Here is a 19,739-nt window from a genome sequence, read left to right as displayed (position 1 = left end):
CATTCCAAGGCTCTGAGGGCTAATCGATGACTCTCTTATGCCTACCTGAGTTATTAATGTGATATGAAGCAGAGCTGGACAAAGGGGATGGAAATGCTGATCCTAGAAATGACAATGGCTTGGGGAGAGAAGCAATGCTCATGTAACCGGAAATGGTTGGTGATAAAGAACAAGTAGCTTGAAAGCATAAGAATTCCAAATTCTTTCATTCCCCTTCTCGCATGTTAGATCAGATTCTTCTACTCCTGTTGATCCCCATGTCCATTTACAGCTGCCTCACTTGGTTCTTTTGTTCCGCTCTAAAGATTGGCATTGAGATTGATGAATGGATGGAATGATTGGCATGGAGAGACATATGTGTTATGGTTGCTCGTTCAATGATATTTTGTATAAGACGTATATACTACTACCCAAACTCAATTCGATCTATATACAGGGCCCTCGTGTAAGTCAGACTTATATCGAAAGCTTTTGAATCAACTAGAATATTGAACCTCTGAACTTTAAATACTTCTTCCGCAATTTAATGAATAGTTTCATCGAGAAGACTCGGAAAAAAGCTTGTTAAAATACTCATAGTATGCTTAATCTATCTTCACCAATCCCTCATGATGTTTTGTTATTGAAGACAAAATTCGAACTACAAGCAAATAAATTGTTCAAGCTCGCAGAGCGTCAAACTTTGTGGGCTGCTCGTTGCTTCGCATCAACAAGGAAAACTTGGATGACAATGGTTTAGAACACCATCTAGTCTCACATCACCATGCCGCCCCCTTGAGGAAATAAAGGTTTGATACATTCAATTCCTTATCAAATCAAACATTAATTTCCGGGCCCTGCCCTTGTGAACTGTTCATGCCATGAATTCAATGCTCAACCCTTTGATATTGCAATTCAACATTTTTTTTTATCAATTTCACATAGGTAAGGGGAAGACTGGAGGAAGGGATACTGATCGGCTCACGAATTCTTTTAGGGGGTTAGCCGGGGAGGCCTCTGGCTGAAGATGTCCAGACAAAAAGAAGCTAAGAAGACATCGAGATTTCATGGCCCCTCTATTCAATATGGATTCACTCGAGGGATCAGGAGTGGGGAGAAGCAACTGGTTGCTCTATCTACACTGGTTCTCATTCAATCATTGTAGGTTGAATCTATGCAATGGTGGGGCTGCTTTAGACAACTTCCTAGTCCTGATCCCAATTCTGCTGGTGAAGCAAGCCCTGCCGCCAGCTTCCATCCTAGGTACTGATCCTAGTGTTAAACAATAATTGCATGCGTTATAAATATAGGAAGAGAGGAGTAATCTAACCCAGCTATGTTTGCTTCCATTCCAAGGCTCTGAGGGCTAAGCAATGACTCTCTTATGCCTATCTTAGTTATCAATGTGATATGAAGCAGAACTGGACGAAGGGGATGGAAATGCTGATCTTAGAAAGGACAATGGCTTGGGGAGAGAAGCAATGCTTGAGTAACTGAAAATGGTTGGTGAAAAAGAACATGTAGCTTGAAGCATAAGAATTCCAAATTCTTTCATTCCCCTTCTCGCATGCTAGATCAGATTCTTCTACTCCTGTTGATCCCATGTCCATTTAAAGCTGCCTCACTTGGTTCTTTTGTTCCGCTCTAAAGATCGGCATTTGGATCAATGAATGGATGGAATGATTGGCATGGAGATACAGATGTGTTATGGTTGCTCGTTCAATGAGATTTTGTATAAGACGTATATGCTACTACCCAAACTCAATTCGATCTATATACAGGGTCCTCGTGCAAGTCAGACTTATATTGAAAGCTTTCGAATCAATTGGAATATTGAACATCAGAACTTTAGATACTTCTTCCGCGATTTCATGAATAGTTTCATCGAGAAGACTCAGGGAAAAAAGCTTGTTGAAATATTCATAATATGATTTAATCTAGCTTTATCAATCCCTCCTGATGATTTATTATTGAAAACAAAACTCAAACTATTAACAAATAAATTGTTCAAGCCCTCAGAGCGTCAAACTTTGTGGGCTGCTCGTCGCTTCGCATCAACAAGGAAAACTTGGATGACATTGGCTTAGAACACCATCTAGTCTCACATCACCAGGTCGGCCCCCCGAGGAAATAAAGATTTGATACTTTCAATTCCTTATCAATTCAAACATTAATTTCCCGGCCCCGCCACCCTTATGAACTGTTCATACCATGAATTCAATGCTCAACCCTTTAATATTGCAATTCAACATTTTTTTTATCACTTTCACATAGGTAAGGGGAAAACCGGAGGAAGGGATACTGATCGGTTCACTAATTCTTTTAGGGGGTTAGCTGGGGAGGCCTTGGCTGAAGATGTCCCAACAAAAAGAAGCTAAGAAGACATTGGGATTTCGTGGCCCCTCTATTCAATATGGATTCACTTGAGGGATCAGGAGTGGGGAGAAGCAACTGGTTCCTCTATCTACACCGGTTCTCTTTCAATCATTGTAGGTCGAGTCTATGCAATGGTGGGGCTGCTTTAGACAACTTCCTAGTTCTGATCCCAAATCTGCTGGTGAAGCAAGCCCTGCCGCCAGCTTCCACCATAGGTACGGATCCTAGTGTTAAGTAACAGTTGTATGTGTTATAAATATAGGGAGAGAGGGGAGTAATCTAACCCAGCTATGTTTGCTTCCATTCCAAGGCTCTGAGGGCTAATCGATGACTCTCTTATGCGTACCTGAGTTATCAATGTGATATGAAGCAGAACTGACAAAGGAGATGGAAATGCTGATCAGAAATGACAATGGCTTGGGGAGAGAAGAAATGTTTGAGTAATCAGAAATGGTTGGTGACAAAGAACAGGTAGCATGAAAGCATAAGAATTCCAAATTCTTTCATTCCCCTTCTTGCATGCTAGATTAGATTATTCTACTCTTGGTGATCCCCATGTCCATTTACAGCTGCCTCATTTGGTTCCTTTGTTCCGCTCTAAAGATCGGCATTGGGATTGATGAATGGATGGAATGATTGGCATGGAGAGATGGATGTGCTATGGTTGCTCATTCAATGAGATTTTGTATAAGTATGTATTCCTACCCAAACTCAATTTGATCTATATATAGGGCCCTCATGTAAGTCAGACTTATATTGAAAGCTTTCGATTCAACTGTAATATTGAACATCAAAACTTTAGATACTTCTTCCACGATCTAATGAATAGTTTCATCAAGAAGACTCAGGGAAAAATGCTTGTTGAAATACTCATAGTATGATTTAATCTATTTTCACCAAATCCCTCCTGATGATTTGTTATTGAAGATAAAACTCGAACTACAAACAAAAAAATTGTTCAAGCCCACCTCAAAGCATCAAACTTTGTGGGCTGCTCATCGCTTCGCATCAACAAGGAAAACTTGGATGACAATGGTTTAGAACACCATCTAGTCTCATATCACCAGGTCAGCCCCCCGAGGACATAAATATTTGATACATTCAAGTCCTTATCAAATCAAACATTAATTTCCTAGCCCTGCTACCCCTATGAATTGTTCATGCCATGAATTCAAAGCTCAACCCTTTGATATTGCAATTCAACATTCTTTTTTTTACCAATTTTACATAGGCAAGGGGAAGACCGTAGGAAGGGATACTGATCGGTTCACTAATTCTTTTAGGGGGTTAGCTGGGGAGGCCTTGTCTGAAGATGTTCCGACAAAAATAAGCTTAGAAGACATCGGGATTTCGTGGTTCCTCTATTCAATATGGATTCACTTGAGGGATCAGGCGTGGGGAGAAGCAATTGGTTCCTCTATCCACACTAGTTCTTGTTCAATCATTATAGGTCGAGTCTATGCAATGGTGGGGCTGCTTTAGACAACTTCCTAGTCCTTTGAATCCGACATTGAGCTAGCAAGAAGAGCCTTCTTGCTTCTTCGGTCAATTGTCTCCATGATAATTAGGATCATACCTTGGAAGTCCTAGGGAAAAGATTATAAATGAGAAATGAGTCAAATAATGAAAAATGAACCTTCGGTTTAGTTTGACCCAATTTCATAGGGAAGAAGTAATTTCAACATATTCTGTTGCCACCTCCCAAGCTTTTTGGAGAGAGCTGGAGGTGGCTTAAATGTAGTAAACCTTAATGAACGTCAGGGAAGACTTCAACTTAAGTTAATCTCCTTACGTTAGTTGATAAAAGGAGGAAGATGAATGCTTTTCTTTCCTAAAGGAGCGGAAGCAAGGCGTTCTTCTGCAGTCAGTATTGTTGGTCTTAATCTCCTCTAGCCGTATGGTGAGGCAAGGAAGTCCTAGCTAGTAAAACGAGTCAGATTGCTTTAAGTCCAAAAGACAAAGGACATATGAACTCTTAGTCCTTGGCTTTTAAGTCTGAAGGCAAATCCCAAGTCTTCCTTCATTAGTTGGTTTGGTGTTTAGTCCTAACCAAAGTTTTGAAATTCAATGGTATGTATCAGATGATATGTAACAGAATCACCCGATCTAGATTGAAAATCATTATGAACGATGTGGATCCTATAATATATCAGGCACCGGCCGTGTCCCTCTGGAACCAGATGGTTCGAGCTGGTCCATATCGGTTCGATGTCAGAGAATTGGAGAGAGTGCCTGTCTGTACCTATTCTACATTCCTTGTAAATCACATGTTTTCCACGTTTTTTTCTATGTTCGTTGTAAATTGCACGTTTTCCACGTTTTTTCAAAATCTTTATTTTGCAACTCTTTTCCAGTTAAAAAATATGTGGTGGCTCAGCTTTATTTTATACTCATGAACGCCACCTAATCCACTCATATGCGCTAGGCTTACCGCATTCGTGAGTAAGCTTACCTCATGCGTGAGTACTTTAATTACTATGTGGGGTTCCAATGTTTTATACGGCCATTTGCTCACAACAATTATTTGATGTGGGGTAATTTTTTTGAGCCCTCTCTCTCTCTCTCTCTCTCTCTCTCTCTCTCTTATAAGGACGCCTATAAAATGAAATGGTATGTAAAAGAAATTTTTTGATTACTTATATTTTTTATAATTTGCAAAAAATAAACTACATATAATTAATCTTTAATTACATATACTTAAAAAATGATATTGCATATAATAATTTATAAAAAGTAACATAATTATATGAAATTATTGTTTATTTATGTTAATAATTTAATATAATTATGTTAAACGTATGTCAGTATAATTATGTGAATATGATTACATTAAAATTATGCTAATATCATTATATTGAATGAATTTCACTATTTCTACTAAAATTCTCTATCTGCTAACAACTTTTTCCATTAAATTTGTTCCATGTAGCTTATTTCAAAAATAAAAGTCTCAAGTAATTACAATAATAAAAGAAATAAATTTAGTAAGACAGATTCATTTATTGTCATGGTGTATTTAAAACTTTATTTTGATTATAATATGAATGTAATAGACAACAAACACTCAACATGAGACAAGTTCTCAGTATTTACATATTTTTGACAGAATAATGAAAAAATAGTTACGTATTTTTTTTAACTCATTATCTAAATTATCCATTTTGACTTAAAAATAAGTTTTCACGAATCTACAAGATCTATGATTTTTTTGAGCTTCAAATTTCATAGTCAGGGTTGGAAATTGATTTTAGAGCCATCATGGAGATTTTCAATGCCTGAAGTGCTTTCTAGATGAAGATTCAAGATGAGTCTTTGTTTTGTATTCAGCCAGGGCCTTGTAGAAACTGCATCCTTATAAATTTATCGCAAATTTTGAGCTCTTTTTTTTTAGGGTGTACCCTTTATTTGCAAGGTCACCCTGTGGGTAAAAAAATGACCAGAGCATCCAAATTGAGCTTGAGCTTCAAACTTTGTTTTTGATTACTAACAAATAAAAAATACTAATTCTTAAGGAAATTTTTACTTGGGACCAAATAAGATGTGCAGTATTAAAGTTGATTCATATTTTGGGTCATTTTACAATGAGGTTCCATATTTTCAACATTTTCATTCTCATCTAACCCTATTATTGTCTAGAATACCACAAAAAAAAAAAAAAAAGGAGAAGAACATAAAATTATTTGGGCAGCATGAAATCCAATTTTTGGACCATGCAAAACATGGAAAGAACTGTGTTTGGTAGGTTTGAAGTCCAATCACCCAAAATATGAGAAAACTAATGTGTTTGACTATTTTGAAAGTCTTAACTTTTAGTCGCCCTTAAAAAAACAAAAAAAACAGAAAAAAAAATATATCTGTAGCAACTAAAGATTTTTTTTTTTAGTGTTTTGGGCCGTTTAAAAGTTAAGACTTTAAAACCACTTGAACACGTTAGTTTTTTGTGTTTTAGGTAGTTTGAAAATCAGACTTTCAAACCATTCACACAATTAGTTCCTTTTTTTTTTGTGGGTGGTTGTTAAAAAGTTGAACCTTTGAATTAGGGTTAAAAAGTTGAGCCTTTGAATCATAGTAAAATGGGAACAAAAAACTTAAAAATTTAGGCATCACTTATAAAATAACTCAAAATATAGACCGACTTATAAGGAGAAAGTTTATATAGAGCTAAGGCTCTAAACAATTAAATTAGAGCTCACCTCAAAAATTTCACAAGAAGAGGTTGTTTTGATGCCCAATATTCTCAAATTAATCATTTCGACACCAAGATACATGGACATGAGAAAAAAATGTTTCAAGTTTTGGAAATAGTGCATTTTGTATTTTTGGACCACCAATTTTCAAGAGTTTCAAGTTTTCATAAATCTGCTCGATCTACATTATTTTTGATGCTTTACAATTTATAATTAAAAATAAAAATATATTTTGAGGTTATCACAAGGATTTCCAATACTGAAACCACATTTCTCGACACTATATAAAGGTGGCTTTACTTTGATTGTTCAGAGCCTAGCCTCTATACAAACCGCACCCAACTTTTAATGCAACATCTTTTTTCCTTTTTTTTATATAGACACTTCATTGATCATTGACAATATGCAAGAGTGCTCATTTCCATAATAAAGAAATCCTATATCAAGTCAGATCTATTAAACTACCAAATGAGTGTGAGACACCCTCTACTCTTAGCTCAACAATCGGCTTCCTTGTTCGCCTGTGTGTAACAGTGAGATCACTGAACGTCCTTCAGACTGAAAATGTCTCTCTCCTCCGCATGTGAGCTATGTAGTCTCCATTACCCCATCTAATTCTACTCACTTTCTGCAAGTTTTGGCCTCTCAAAAGTATGAGAGTAACTTGAGACCATGTAGTAAGACTTCGTCGTCAGCCTCGTTCGCTGTGGCATTACCTCATAGCCCTGAAAATGTAGGCAACATTGTCCCACTTCCATCTCTGATAATCCCCCCTAATACAAGCAAGCCTGGTTACCTAAAGAGTTCCCTTCGAAATTGAGATTAGTCAACATTTATCATTTGCTTCGGGATTCTTAAATGGGCAATACCTTTTAAATTACAGTTAATGTACTGCCTTGAAATATCTCTATACTCATTATAATTAATAACTGGTGATATGTTTGATTTTCGAGTCGCTTTCTCTAATACTAACCACTCAAAAGTTTTTCGATTCCTTTCTTTTCACAAATTCCATCAACTACTAATGTCTTCTAAAGAATTCTTCCAATTGAAGAGAGTAGTAGTGAGAGCCATTGTCTTGGGAGATCTAAAATCGATTCCGGCATTTACAATTGCAGACCCAGAGTTGTAATGCTCTAGTCCAAATCTCTTGAACATAAGTACATTCAACAAATAGATGGGAGCAAGTTTTTGTTTTCAACTGGTACATTAGACATATGTTTGTAACTATAATTTTCTCTTACAAAGGCTATCAATGGTGGGTTTACTTTGCGCCTTACCAAATCAAATTCCCGGACCTTATGAAGAAATAGGCACTGCTTCTTATTTTTGGTCTGTACGTAAATTTTCCTGTTTCTTTCCATTCATATGCATGATTTCTCCTTGAACGTGCAGGTTTCGTAAGCATAAACTGTTGTGCTCAAACAAACATCACTGAATCTGCTACTGGCATAAATTGGACCACAGACAGAGGCTTGCAGCATGAGAGAGGAGTCTGCTTCACTTTGAAAAGCCCCCCTACGGCGCCTTTCCAATATATTCGAGTCTTCAATGCAGATGTTGGAAATAGATGGTGTTATTCTCTCAAAACACTCGACAATGAGGCCTTCTTGATTAGGGGAAGCTTCGTCAATGGAAGTTCTCTGTTATTATATGGACTCTCGGTTTTTAATGTCTCCATTGATGCTACCGTCTTGTCTCAAGTGAACGCTGCTCTGGATCCCACTGTAGTGGAGGCAATTCTCAGACCTGGAAAGAACTATGTGAACTTTTGCTTAATTGAAGGTGTGGGCGATCCGTTCCTCTCTAAATTGGAGCTCAGACCAGTGAAAGTGAAGGGATCATGGGTTGAAAATAACAAGATTCTAAAGCTCATGAGAAGGGTTGACCTCGGAAATATGAATTTTACTGTAAGGTAATATTTTTTTTCGGTTTATTATTGTCTTCATCATCATTATTATCACTATTTTTTTTGTTCTTTTGTTTGTTTATAATAAGTATAGGGATTATCTACAAAGAAACCATTTATCTTTTGTACATGAAGACTACAATCATTATTGTCCCTTAAATTTTAAAATGGGTAGGTGTAATATTGTCATTGGACAGGCACAAGTTCAAAAAAAAAAAAATTATCGGACTTTGTGACTCACCCAAATCATCTAATTTGACATTTAACGAGTGAGAATGATTGTGACCTCCATGTGCAAAAGATAAATGATACCTTTGTCGACAATCCCATGAGTATACGAGGGACATTTACAATAGCTTTTCCACCATTCATCATTGAGAAAGGCTGGTAGGGATGAGGTATTGCTATACATTCCATTGTGCACATGTTCTCTTGATTTTGTTCAGAAGATAAAAAAATTTTTGAGAAAAGAAGGAAATGGATAAAGTTTTTAAATAAGAATTATTCCACAAAAATAATTTGGCAAAATTTTCCTATAAAAACTAAAAAACGAAAAAATTATGTATTAAATTCACAACGGTTGCTCTCCACTGTTCGTCATTGAGACAGAATGGTGGAGATGAAGTATTGCTATGCGGCACACAATATGCACAATGTGAGCTATACTTTTTTAATCTGTTGGGTAGATCGGAGAATAGTTTTGGACATAATAAGATTTTTAGCGCTTTAATAAGAATGGTGGCCATGATCTTAATGTTAACCCCAACCCATTTTGATTGTGAGCTATACTTGTGCAACTCAGTGTGTAGTTTATGCACAAGAGAAATTAGGTCATACACCTCATATGCATGATGAATACTCATTGTCCGCATCCAAGAACTGTTGATGAACGGTGGAAATAAGCTGCATCGAACTTTTATTGTGCGACTTTTGGTTCATTTCCACCATCCAACTCCAGAACGAACGATGGATTGATGTCTACTGCATGTCATACACAGGCTGTGTATGGAATTGTTGGTAAGGAAAAAGAACCTATTCCAAACACTCAGTGCTTCTGCATCTATTTTCAGGTTTCCCGATGATCCATTTGATCGAATCTGGGCCGTCGATGACCTTGCATCGGATGGCGGAGCAACGGTCATCTACTCCCCCAACGCCACTTCTGGCCTTGAAGGAATCGGAGCTCAGGTCCCAACCCTAGTTCTTGCTTCTGCTCTCTCGCACCCCTCTCACCTCCAATTCATTCTCCAAAGCCTTGAGCATGGCGTCAACAAATACCTGGTTTTGCTCTATTTCATGGAGCTGAACCCCTTGGTCACTCGACCTGGAGAGAGAGTTTTCCATATCTTCGCCAATGGAGAGAAGAAGTTTGATAGCTTTGATATATTTGGCAATGGATCCTCGAACTCTTCAAATTACAGAGAAGTTGAGTTCGAGATGTCTGCAAAGGGGTCTCTCAATATATCTCTCGTCTCTGCTTCGACTGAATTTGGACCCATATGCAATGGTTATGAGGTTTATAGAGTGATTGATGCTGTTATGGGGACCTCACAGAAAAATGGTAATCGGCTTTTTTTTCCTGGTTTCTTTTGTTTGAAGGATTCTCGAATTGCACCCTGTTATATCTTGGTAGTTGCGTTTGTTATTGATTGCAGATAATATCTGTTTGTTTTTTTGCTTCTTTATTTGTTGTTTCTCGCCCTGGGGTTTTATATAGGAATTGGGTTTGTTTCCTTCATTTTTTTCCTTGTTAGATTTTTTATGATTAATATCCTAAATTTTCTTGGTATTGGTTCTGTTTATTAGGTTTTTATTCAACAGTATTTTTTTGGCTATAAATTATTATCTCATTCGGAACCCTTTTTCTGCATTTAATTAGCTTTTGTCTATTGCTTAAAGATGATATTTGGCTTCCTTCTTTTTAATGGTTGTTTGTTTTATTTTTTTATGTTTTTCGGGGATCAGAAACTGATGTTGATTTGCTAACTGTTCTTTTTTTTTGTTTTTTTTTTTTTTTGCTTTTTTCATGGTTGAATTGTTTTGGGGTCTTGATGATATTGGAACCCTAATTTTTCTTGGTGTTTAACAGTGGATGTACTTGCACAAGCTAGGGATCAGTTACTGGCCAATAATCCACATAACAATTACACTGTACTGAATAAGTGGTCTGGAGATCCATGCCTGCCTTTGTCTCCAAATGGGCAGCCAGTACCTTGGGATGGTTTGGACTGTGAGTTTCAAAAGGGAGTCTTTGTTGTTACCACACTGTAAGTTTTTGCTCTTTGTTTTATTTTATCTAGTTTTTACACAATTTGAATGATTAGTGCTATGGATATGGAAATAAAGTAACTTGAAATTCGATTCATGTGGATTCAGAGAGTCCTGATGACATTATTACTTTCTTGTCTGTAATCATTGCCATGTTGAATGCTTGACTAGGGTGTTCTTGAATCCTAACAGTGTTACATCGACACCAACTTGTATTTCATCTCTAATACATATCTAATTTTTTTTGAGAATAGGTTAACTTTGTATTTCTATAAAGAATTACATAGTGCTAGAAGTAAAGAAGGCATCCCACAAGCGGGGTGCTCAGTGTACAAGTAAACAGGAGAAGCGAAGGAGAAAGAACGCAGAAAAACTGAAAAGAAGAAGAATAAAAACAAAACAAAGGAAAAAACACCCAAAAACCAATCAGACAGTAAAGGCAATCAAAAGAGACTACAAAAAAGATAAAGGCTAAAAAAGAGACTCCAAAAAATCCCAATAAATCGAACAGGCGATTTATCCGAAGTAGTGAATGCCTCATTGGAGAGATCCCTGATTCGAGTAGTGAACTCCTGTGGGTGGAAAGCCCAAAAAGTCTCAAGAATCAATGTGGCGAGTGATTCAAACTTTGGATGGTTGGAGAAGTCCCTGTTACAAGTAGTGAGCTCCTGTGGGTGGGATGCAATACTGGAGATCCCACGCTGGGGAGGTTGAACTGTAGGCAAGAGGTTTGTCTTGTGGTCCTTCTGTATTTCTTTGTACGAAGATAGGCGTAAGCTGAGGAGGTGCAGAGTGGAGCTATTCTGTGAGAAGGGGATAACTTCCTGACGATAAAAGTGTCCACCTAAGGACAATGAGCTGTGGCTGTCCGTCAATGAGCAGGTGGGTATCTAGCTGGCACGGGTTTAGATCGCTGAGAGATGGTATACTTAAAACCTCAGAAGATGGGTAATAGGAATGGGGAGAGGAGAGGAAAGAGCGGGGAGCTATCAAGGAAGATGATGAATTCAGAAGAGGGGGGGTTAGAGAGAAGAGGGCATAATTGGGGGGGAGATCAGAAGATTTTGACAAAGAAGGAGAAGAGAAAGTATTAGGTGGTGGAGGAGAATATAAAGTGGATAGGATAAGGTTGTAGTGAGAGGTGACAGGTGTATAGGAGAATAGATGTGGTGGTGGCGAGAAAGAAAGTTGAGAAAGCAAACTAGAGGGTAGGTGAGAAAATAAACAATTCCCAGAAATTTTTTTTTTTTTTTTTTTTTCCGGGGCGTCGCCACAGATGTAGGAGGTGAAGGAAGGGCGAGAGAGAAGACAGGTACATGATGGGAAAAGTTAATATGACACGACACACGTACATGAACTATTTTGAATTAAAGAATAAAGTTTTTTTTTATATATATGTATCTATCTACATATATATATATATATATATTATGGAAAAACCTTAGGAACACGAATAGGCATTTGGTTGTACAACTTTGACAACCCCATTTTTGGGGGTTGGTGTATTTTTTGAGGCCTAGGGTTAGGCAAAGTTATACAGGAAATGCCTATGTGTGTTTCTAAGGTTTTTCAATATAATTTAGCTTGCTTTCTTTATAACAGATAGCAAAGTGCTGGGGTGGTAGATTTTCGGGCTTATGTGCAAGAAGGCCATACCTTGAACTCTTCTATGACCTTTTTATAACTTTTTATATTCTATGATGGTGTCTCCCACATGGTAACACATGACAATGCCCCACATGAAGTGATGGGCTAACATGGGTTTTATTGCTCGTGTTTCTTACGGTTTATGAAACTCTCCCTCTCTCTCTCAGTTAATAACTCAAATTTAATATTTGATGGCCTATATTTTCAAAGGAAAGTTTCTGGTTGTGTAAGTTTTTGTTTGAAGAAGTTTGACTATGCATTATATAGAGTATATAATAAGCGTTACATGGCTACACAAAATGGAAACCCTCAAGCCGGGTGCTCGGCAGTTTGTTAAAGAATCAAAAATATCGTGAGGTATGCACTCCCAAATCAACAAAAAATGGTGGGGGTGAAACCTCTTGTGGTGCTGCGGTAAAAAAGTTCAAGCTACCAGCCTGCCACCAATAAGGCAAGAGAGTCGGCGTAAGCATTGGCCTCTATAGCCCCATCACAATCCTCCACTGCTGGCTCTCGTCAATCGTTTTCCATCCTCTATAGCCCCATCGCAATCCTCCACTGCTGGCTCTCGCCAATCGTTGTCCATTGCCGCATCTGTTTTCTCGTTGTCCTGTTCCTCATCTTCGTCCTTAGTGTACTCGTCGGTGTCCTTGTCCTCTGTCATGTCTCCTTCATTGGTTACACTGAGGTTCGCATTTTCATCCATATGAGTAACTGCTCCCTAAGGAAATTCTGATCTAATATTGCGGTCCTTTGCGATACCCACTCATCGCGTGGTCCCTTTGAAAGAGGTAATTGAGGTTGATTAGCATGTAGTCTATTGGGGTCCTCTTTATTTGTCTCTCTCTCAATTTTTGGTTGTAGTGGATATACATAAGTTTGTGCAGTGCTTGAGTTTTAACCTATTTTTCCTAAGGGCTTGCATCCACTAGAATGTACTTCAGTTTCTCTCACATCCCGAGGAAGCACAAGTTTGACTCAGTACTTTGACTTCAATCTTTTGTAACTGCTTCGTTAGAATTCCATATGGCATCCATCATTGAGCTAATATTGACAAACATGAAATATTTAACAATAGAAAAATAATGCTTTAAAAGAAACCCACAAATAGTAGTATACAAAACTATTGTAACTAACCTTGGTGCAATTTTGCTGCTGCTTTTTTGGCATTAGTATATGAAAATTCACGAACTTTTTCTATAATACATAATAAACTACAAAGAACAAGATGTGCATATCAAAATTTTAAAACGTAGTAATGCAATTTGTTACTCTGAATTAAATTTTTTATACGGACACATTTTGCTAAAGGTTTACCTGTGTCATACACTCCATTTGAGCATCATGATTAGCTCAAGCCTGTAAATGCAGTTCTTGCCCCCGCTATTATATCTGAATCATCTAAACTGGTCTTGGAGTATAAGTTCTTTGGGTTAAGGAAGAACACCCTACACATGGTATATTACAATGTTAATTACGCCAAGCTTACTCAGAGTTGAGAACAAAAGGTAAATTGGGATCATAAATTACTTGCTGCATGGATATCATGATGTAGTTGTTCTCTCCACCTATGATCGACGATCGGGAAGATGTCATCAATCCAGATGTTTTTTTGAATAATGGCTTCCCTTGCGCGTCATTGTCTCGAACATGACACCCTTTGTTGGCTTGTTATCTGAGTCAACTAACCCCAACACTTGCCCCAGAGGTTCAGTTACATAAACGACATGGTTGCACTTGGTCTAGAACCTCCGGTCGATAAGGATGCTTTCAATCTCCCTTCTACATTGACTCATTTCTCCTCATCAGACTGCCACTTGGCAGAGCGTATCATGGACCTCAATCTTGTCTTGTTGCCTAATATTGATTTTACAGTAAAGAACGTCGTGGCGAACTTGGTAGAGGACTCCTTGACAATCTCTTGCTTACAATGGTGCTTCATTATAGCGTGGAGGTATGTGTGATTGTATATGAATCTTGTAATTTTCTTGTACTTCAGAATACAATTTATGACCCTCTTCATCTTCCTTATGTCTTCAAGCATCAAATTAACATAGGGGCAAGCTTTCTATGCTTCTCCTACCACATAAAACTTATATACTTCCCCTTATCCAATCGTCCATTTTGAATCGAGGGCTAAGATTGCCCCAATCACAATGTCACGTCTCTACACTATTTTATTTTTAATTATTTTTCTATAAACTATTTTGGCACCAAATTCTGTTCATCCAATCCTCTATTAAACTCGCACTGGCGAAAAATATAAAAAAATATTTTCAATAAAATATAATGACCAAAATACCCCTTGAAAGTTTCAAGGGGTATTTTGGTCCATATATTTTATCGAAAGATTATTTTAAATATTTTTATAGGTGTGCCCTAATGAGAAGATGACACGTACCAAATTTCATATTCATACAATTTGTATAAAAAAACTAAAAATAAAATGCTTTGAGACGTCAGATCTAAGATCAAGTGGCTCTCTTGATGAAATTGGATGGCTGGATGGTAGGGGAAGCATAGATCTTCTATGCTGTAGAGGAAGTATAGAAACCTTCCCTTAACATAGTAGGCAACACATGGAGTTCAATAATGATTCGGTCTTTTCTCCATTAGCAACATCCTTACTTTTTTATAATTTGTGGCAGTGTTAGTCACTACGTCGACCACGTTTTCGGCTCAATCTTATCTACAATCTTTGCTATGTGCTTACCTAACAGTCTTGCCGTCCTTTTTTTATTAGAGAGGTCAATGCTAGAGTGGTTAACAATGCCTTTGGAGGAACTTATTAAAAAATTGACAAGATGTATGTGGGCCTTGTCTTTCCAACCATCTGTCATGATGGTCGGTCCGCCAACTAACCCCGAATTGTGCAATATGCCAATCTACATCCTCAATAACATCTTTTAAGCATGGCCTTGCAAGGTCCTTCGCAGGTGGGGCTTTGAAACCCGGCCTTGATTCAGGTATAGCAGATACCATCTGCGAGTAGTAGTTCGATTTCACCGAATTAAATGGCAATACGCTAACATATGAAAACATGTTAATCATCTTTGAGCCTTGGCCTTGAGTTTCTCTCAAAACAAGAATTTTAATTTCGTTTGATGATATTCCGTTTGGGGGGCCAGTCAAGTCTAGAGGATTCACGTGGTTGTGGTGGCATGTCTATGGGTTCAGGCCGGTGAGTAATAGATGGATGACTACTAGGCGATGAATCGCTAGAGAAACTACATCCAAGTTCGGTAGATGTGGACCTCAGAAGCGAAGGGCCGCATGCTCCCATACCTGACACTACTGGTTCTTGAGGTTGGCGGCTAGAGGATGCACCTGCCCTTCTAGTATACATCTCTTCAAGTTCCATTTCTCTATACATCATATCTTAGAGACTGCCAATCCTAAATCATTCCATATGAGCTTGGAACTCTGCATCATTGGCCTCCTCTTGTTATATGGGACTCTCATACTCCTCCCTATCTCCTTTGCATCCCTTTGTCTCCGCAACATTAACATTTGTTCTTTTACTGCCATTGACATTGATGGACAAGGAATGATATTACTTTGTACTTTAGCAAGGTGTATTTTTAGGCAATGCATACCGTCGCCCATTTCTTTGCCACAAAAACTACAATTAACTGTTCCCTTGTCGTTCACTCTATTGGCATAGTGTTCATCATCTTTTAGCTATTATGAAAATTTTCCTGAAAATTAAATTGCTTGAAAATTTCCTAAAATTTTTACCATGATTTCCTAAAAATTTTCTAAAATTGTTTTTTGAAAATTTATTGAAAAAGTTAAATATCCTGAAAAATAAATGGTTAAAATTAATATTCTTGAGAGTTACCTAAATGTTTTCAATATTTCTTAATATTTTTATCATGATAAAATTTTTAAAAAATTAAATTGGAAAACTAAAATTTCTTAAAATTCTATAGGCAAATAGTATTTTTTATGAAAATGTAATGGTGAAAATTAAAATTACATTGAATGGTTAAATTAAATGTAAATATAAGTATGGGTTATGTTAGGATGCTTACACTATGGATTAATTTATCATTGTACTCAACAAAATTTGGACAATTATATACCCTTATTTTGTACATGGACTTTTTTTTTAGTAAGGGTATTTTTGGTCATTGGGAGGGGTGTGATGTCATCTATATGGGTTGTGACATCTCCCACATGGAGCATTAAATGCCACTAGTGCACTCTATGTGGGTGATGTCACACCTAATGTGGATGATGTCACACCCCTCCTATTGACCAAAAATACCCTTTTTAAAAAAATGCTCCATGTACAAAACTAGATTATAAAAGTGTCCAAAATTGTTGAGTAGAATGATAAATTACTCCATAGTGTGAGCACCCTAACATGACCCTATAAGTGTTCGTGGCCAAACTTTGCCCAAATGATAGAAAATATATAAAACAATCGCATAAATTCCTTATTTTTTTAAGAAACACTGGCTCGACAGGGTTTTAATGAATTCAATAGGATACAATACTACGTTCTAACGGATTGCTAGCCTCTCTTCCGCTGTAAGATGTGATAATGGGACAGTTGAGAAATTGCTTACGAATTGTTTGAAGATAAATTGCTCTTACACTTGTTTTTGATAAAATATGGGACCGCCTGCTTTGTCACGTGCAAGGTTTCAACTAACCTAGCATATTGAAATTTAACAGAAGTCCAATAGTAAGTAAATAGATTGAAGAGACTCTCTTTGATTTAGTATTGTAGAGAGATAAAAGGTGATTAGGGGAGTGATTGAAGAGAAAGGGAGAAGTGGTGACCCACTGGTGGGTCTTAATGGGGTTGAGAGTCTTGAGATTTGAGAAAAAAATGAGGGATAATGTGTGACTGGTGCGAGTGGGGTCACATGTGTGAGTGGCAGTCATAATGTGTGACTTAGGATGAAATAACTTAGGGAATATATGAAGTTGTGAACCTAGGCAAAGAGGGAGAAGTGTGCAAAAATAAATGTACAGTAAGTAAAAGAAACTATTACAAAATGATGCGAAAAGTGTGGTCCCTGTGGTTCACATTATTTTATTATAAAAGATAGAGAGAGACAGAGCATTAGAGCAAGCTAGAGAGAGTGAGAGAAGCTAGAGTGAGAGACAGGCCCTTGCCCTTATCTTTCTATGTTGTTCTCTCTCTAACTTCTCCCTCTCTCTAAGGGGGAGAGAGAGAAGGCCAAGGGCCCTGCTGCCCTTGACAGAGAGAGAATGGCAAGGGCCTTATTTCTCTCTCTCTCTCGAGAGTGATTTACCCTTACTTGAGTCCTAAGAGCAGTGAAAGAGAGATTGCAACTTGCAAGCTAGATGATAAAACTAGAGAGCGGCAAGGGTTTTTATAGACCCTTGCGGCCTCATATAACAGAAGACGTCTATTATTGGAGGCGCCAATAACGGAGCTCAGGGATTCCCTGCAAAAATGGCAGGGATGCGTTGCTCTAATTCAAATACCTTTAATTCAAAATTTGAATTACAAATTATAAAACCGTGTGTCATTAAAAATAAATGAAAAAAACAGGTGGAAATCGGTCAGTTTTGATTCAAACCGCTTGGCTTATGTACCACTTCACCAGTTTGGGAAAAAAGATCAACCGGTTTTGGTCTGGTTAGTTGCCAACGCTCTGGGTGGACCCTCGAAACTGGTACTAACCGGGCTCAGCTAGGGCCCGAGTTCGAGTAAACCAGCCGGTTCCGGTTCAGACCAGCTGGTTGTTCGAACATTGCTACAATGGGGCCATCTTATAAGAAACCCATGTCTTGTAGAACATCCTCTATGTTGGTTTGGCCTGGTCTATACGCCGAATTTGATTAGAGTTTAGTGAGAAATAAGGCTTCACATCCAAATAAAAGGAGTTGTCTTCGCTTGCCTGAAGGAGCCTCCTTTTGTTGTTTTCTTTTTCTTTTCTGCTGATTTGGGGGGGGGGGGGAGAGGGGGGGGGTTGGTTTAGAGGGAGTCATCCCTCTGGCACGGAGGTACAACAGTGGGAGCAGCCGAAAAACCAAAGAAGGGGTCGAGGATGTTTGGGCTGCACTTACCGAGAGGGGGTCAACCAATGTTCGAAAAATCAGTGTTGTCTGATTCAAAACCGGTTGGTTTACTCGGACTCGGCCATTGATTGAGCTCGGTTAGTATTCGTTCCGGGGGTCCACCTCTGGGGTTAGACTCCCCCACCTAACCAAAACAAAACCATCCATTTTTCTTTTGTCTTTCAAATCGGCTGAGTGGTAATAAACCAGGCAGTGTGAATTGGAACTGGCTGATTTAACGTAAACCGACTGGTTTCCACCCTTTCCTTTTTTTTTCTTAAATGACACATATGGTTTTTTAATTTGAAATTCAAATTTGTAATTCAAAATTTGAATGAAAGGGATTTCAATTAAAAGTAAGGCGTCCCTGCCATTTTTGCAGGGAATCCCTGAGCTTCATTATTGGAGCCTCTAAGTGTGAGGCCACAAGGGTCTATAAAAACCCTTGTTGCTCTCTAGTTCTATCATCTAGCTTGTGAGTTGTGATCACTCTTTCACTGCTCTTAGAACTCAGGTAAGGGTAATTCTCTCTCTCTCGCTCTCTCTCTCTCTCTCTCTCTTTCACTCTCCCCCTCAAGGGCAATAGGACCCTTGCCCTTCTCTCTCTCTGTCAAGGGCAATAGGGCCCGTGGCCCTCTCTCTGGGAGAGAGAATGTTATAGATTGAGAAGGGTAGGGTCCTGTCTCTCTTTATCTTCCCCTCCCTTTCTAGCTCGCTCTATCTCTCTCTTTCTTTTACAATAAAATTGTGTCGGCCACACATACCACACTTTTCACATCTTTTTGCAATAGTTTCTTTTAGTTACTGTTCATTTATTTTTGTACGCTTCTTTTTATTTGCCTAAGTTCTCAATTTCATGTATTCTCGAAGTTACTTCATCGTACGTCACACATTGTGATTCACACTCACACTCGTGACCCCACTCACACTCGTCACGCCTTATCCCTCACTTTTTCTTTAATCTCAAGACTCTCAACCCCATTAGAACCCACCAGTGGGCCACGACTTCTCACTGTCTCTTCACACTCCCCTAATCCCTTTGTATCTTTCTACAATTTTAAATTAAAGAATAAATTTCTTTAATATTTTTACTTATTATTGAACTTTTATTAAATTTCAATATACCAGGTTAGTTGACACCTTGCACGTGAAAAAGTAGGCTGCCTTATATTTTATTAAAAACAATTGTAAGAGCAATTTATTATCAAACAATTTGTAAGAACTTTCTCAAGAATCCCATTATCACATCTCATAGTCGAAGAGAGGCTAGCACTCAGTTAGAGCAAAATATTGTGGCATACTTTATCTGTTCAAACCCCCTAGAAAGCACG

General features: G+C 38.0%; 1 protein-coding gene across 7 annotated transcripts in view; it reads left to right on the top strand.

Annotated features, from left to right (window-relative positions):
• Positions 1–19,739, top strand: part of LOC18446440 (nodulation receptor kinase) — a 49,420-nt gene that overhangs the window by 19,120 nt on the left and 10,561 nt on the right. For 6 of the 7 annotated variants that reach the window (XM_020674923.2, XM_011629585.3, XM_088854733.1 and 3 more), the window contains 3 exons: positions 7,938–8,457; positions 9,522–10,012; positions 10,541–10,718. In XM_020674923.2, coding sequence (XP_020530582.1) covers positions 7,938–8,457; positions 9,522–10,012; positions 10,541–10,718 — 1,189 coding nt within the window. Of the gene's footprint in view, positions 1–2,305; positions 2,571–2,665; positions 2,827–2,924; positions 3,047–7,937; positions 8,458–9,521; positions 10,013–10,540; positions 10,719–19,739 lie in introns of those variants that run through there. The other variant, XM_088854738.1, reaches the window with a different exon arrangement.

Source organism: Amborella trichopoda, chromosome 13 (assembly GCF_054954075.1).
Source record: "Amborella trichopoda isolate Santa Cruz 75 chromosome 13, AtrichopodaSantaCruz75HAP2 v2.0, whole genome shotgun sequence".
NCBI classification, from domain to species: Eukaryota; Viridiplantae; Streptophyta; class Magnoliopsida; order Amborellales; family Amborellaceae; genus Amborella; species Amborella trichopoda.
This window is presented reverse-complemented; position numbering and strand designations above follow the sequence as displayed.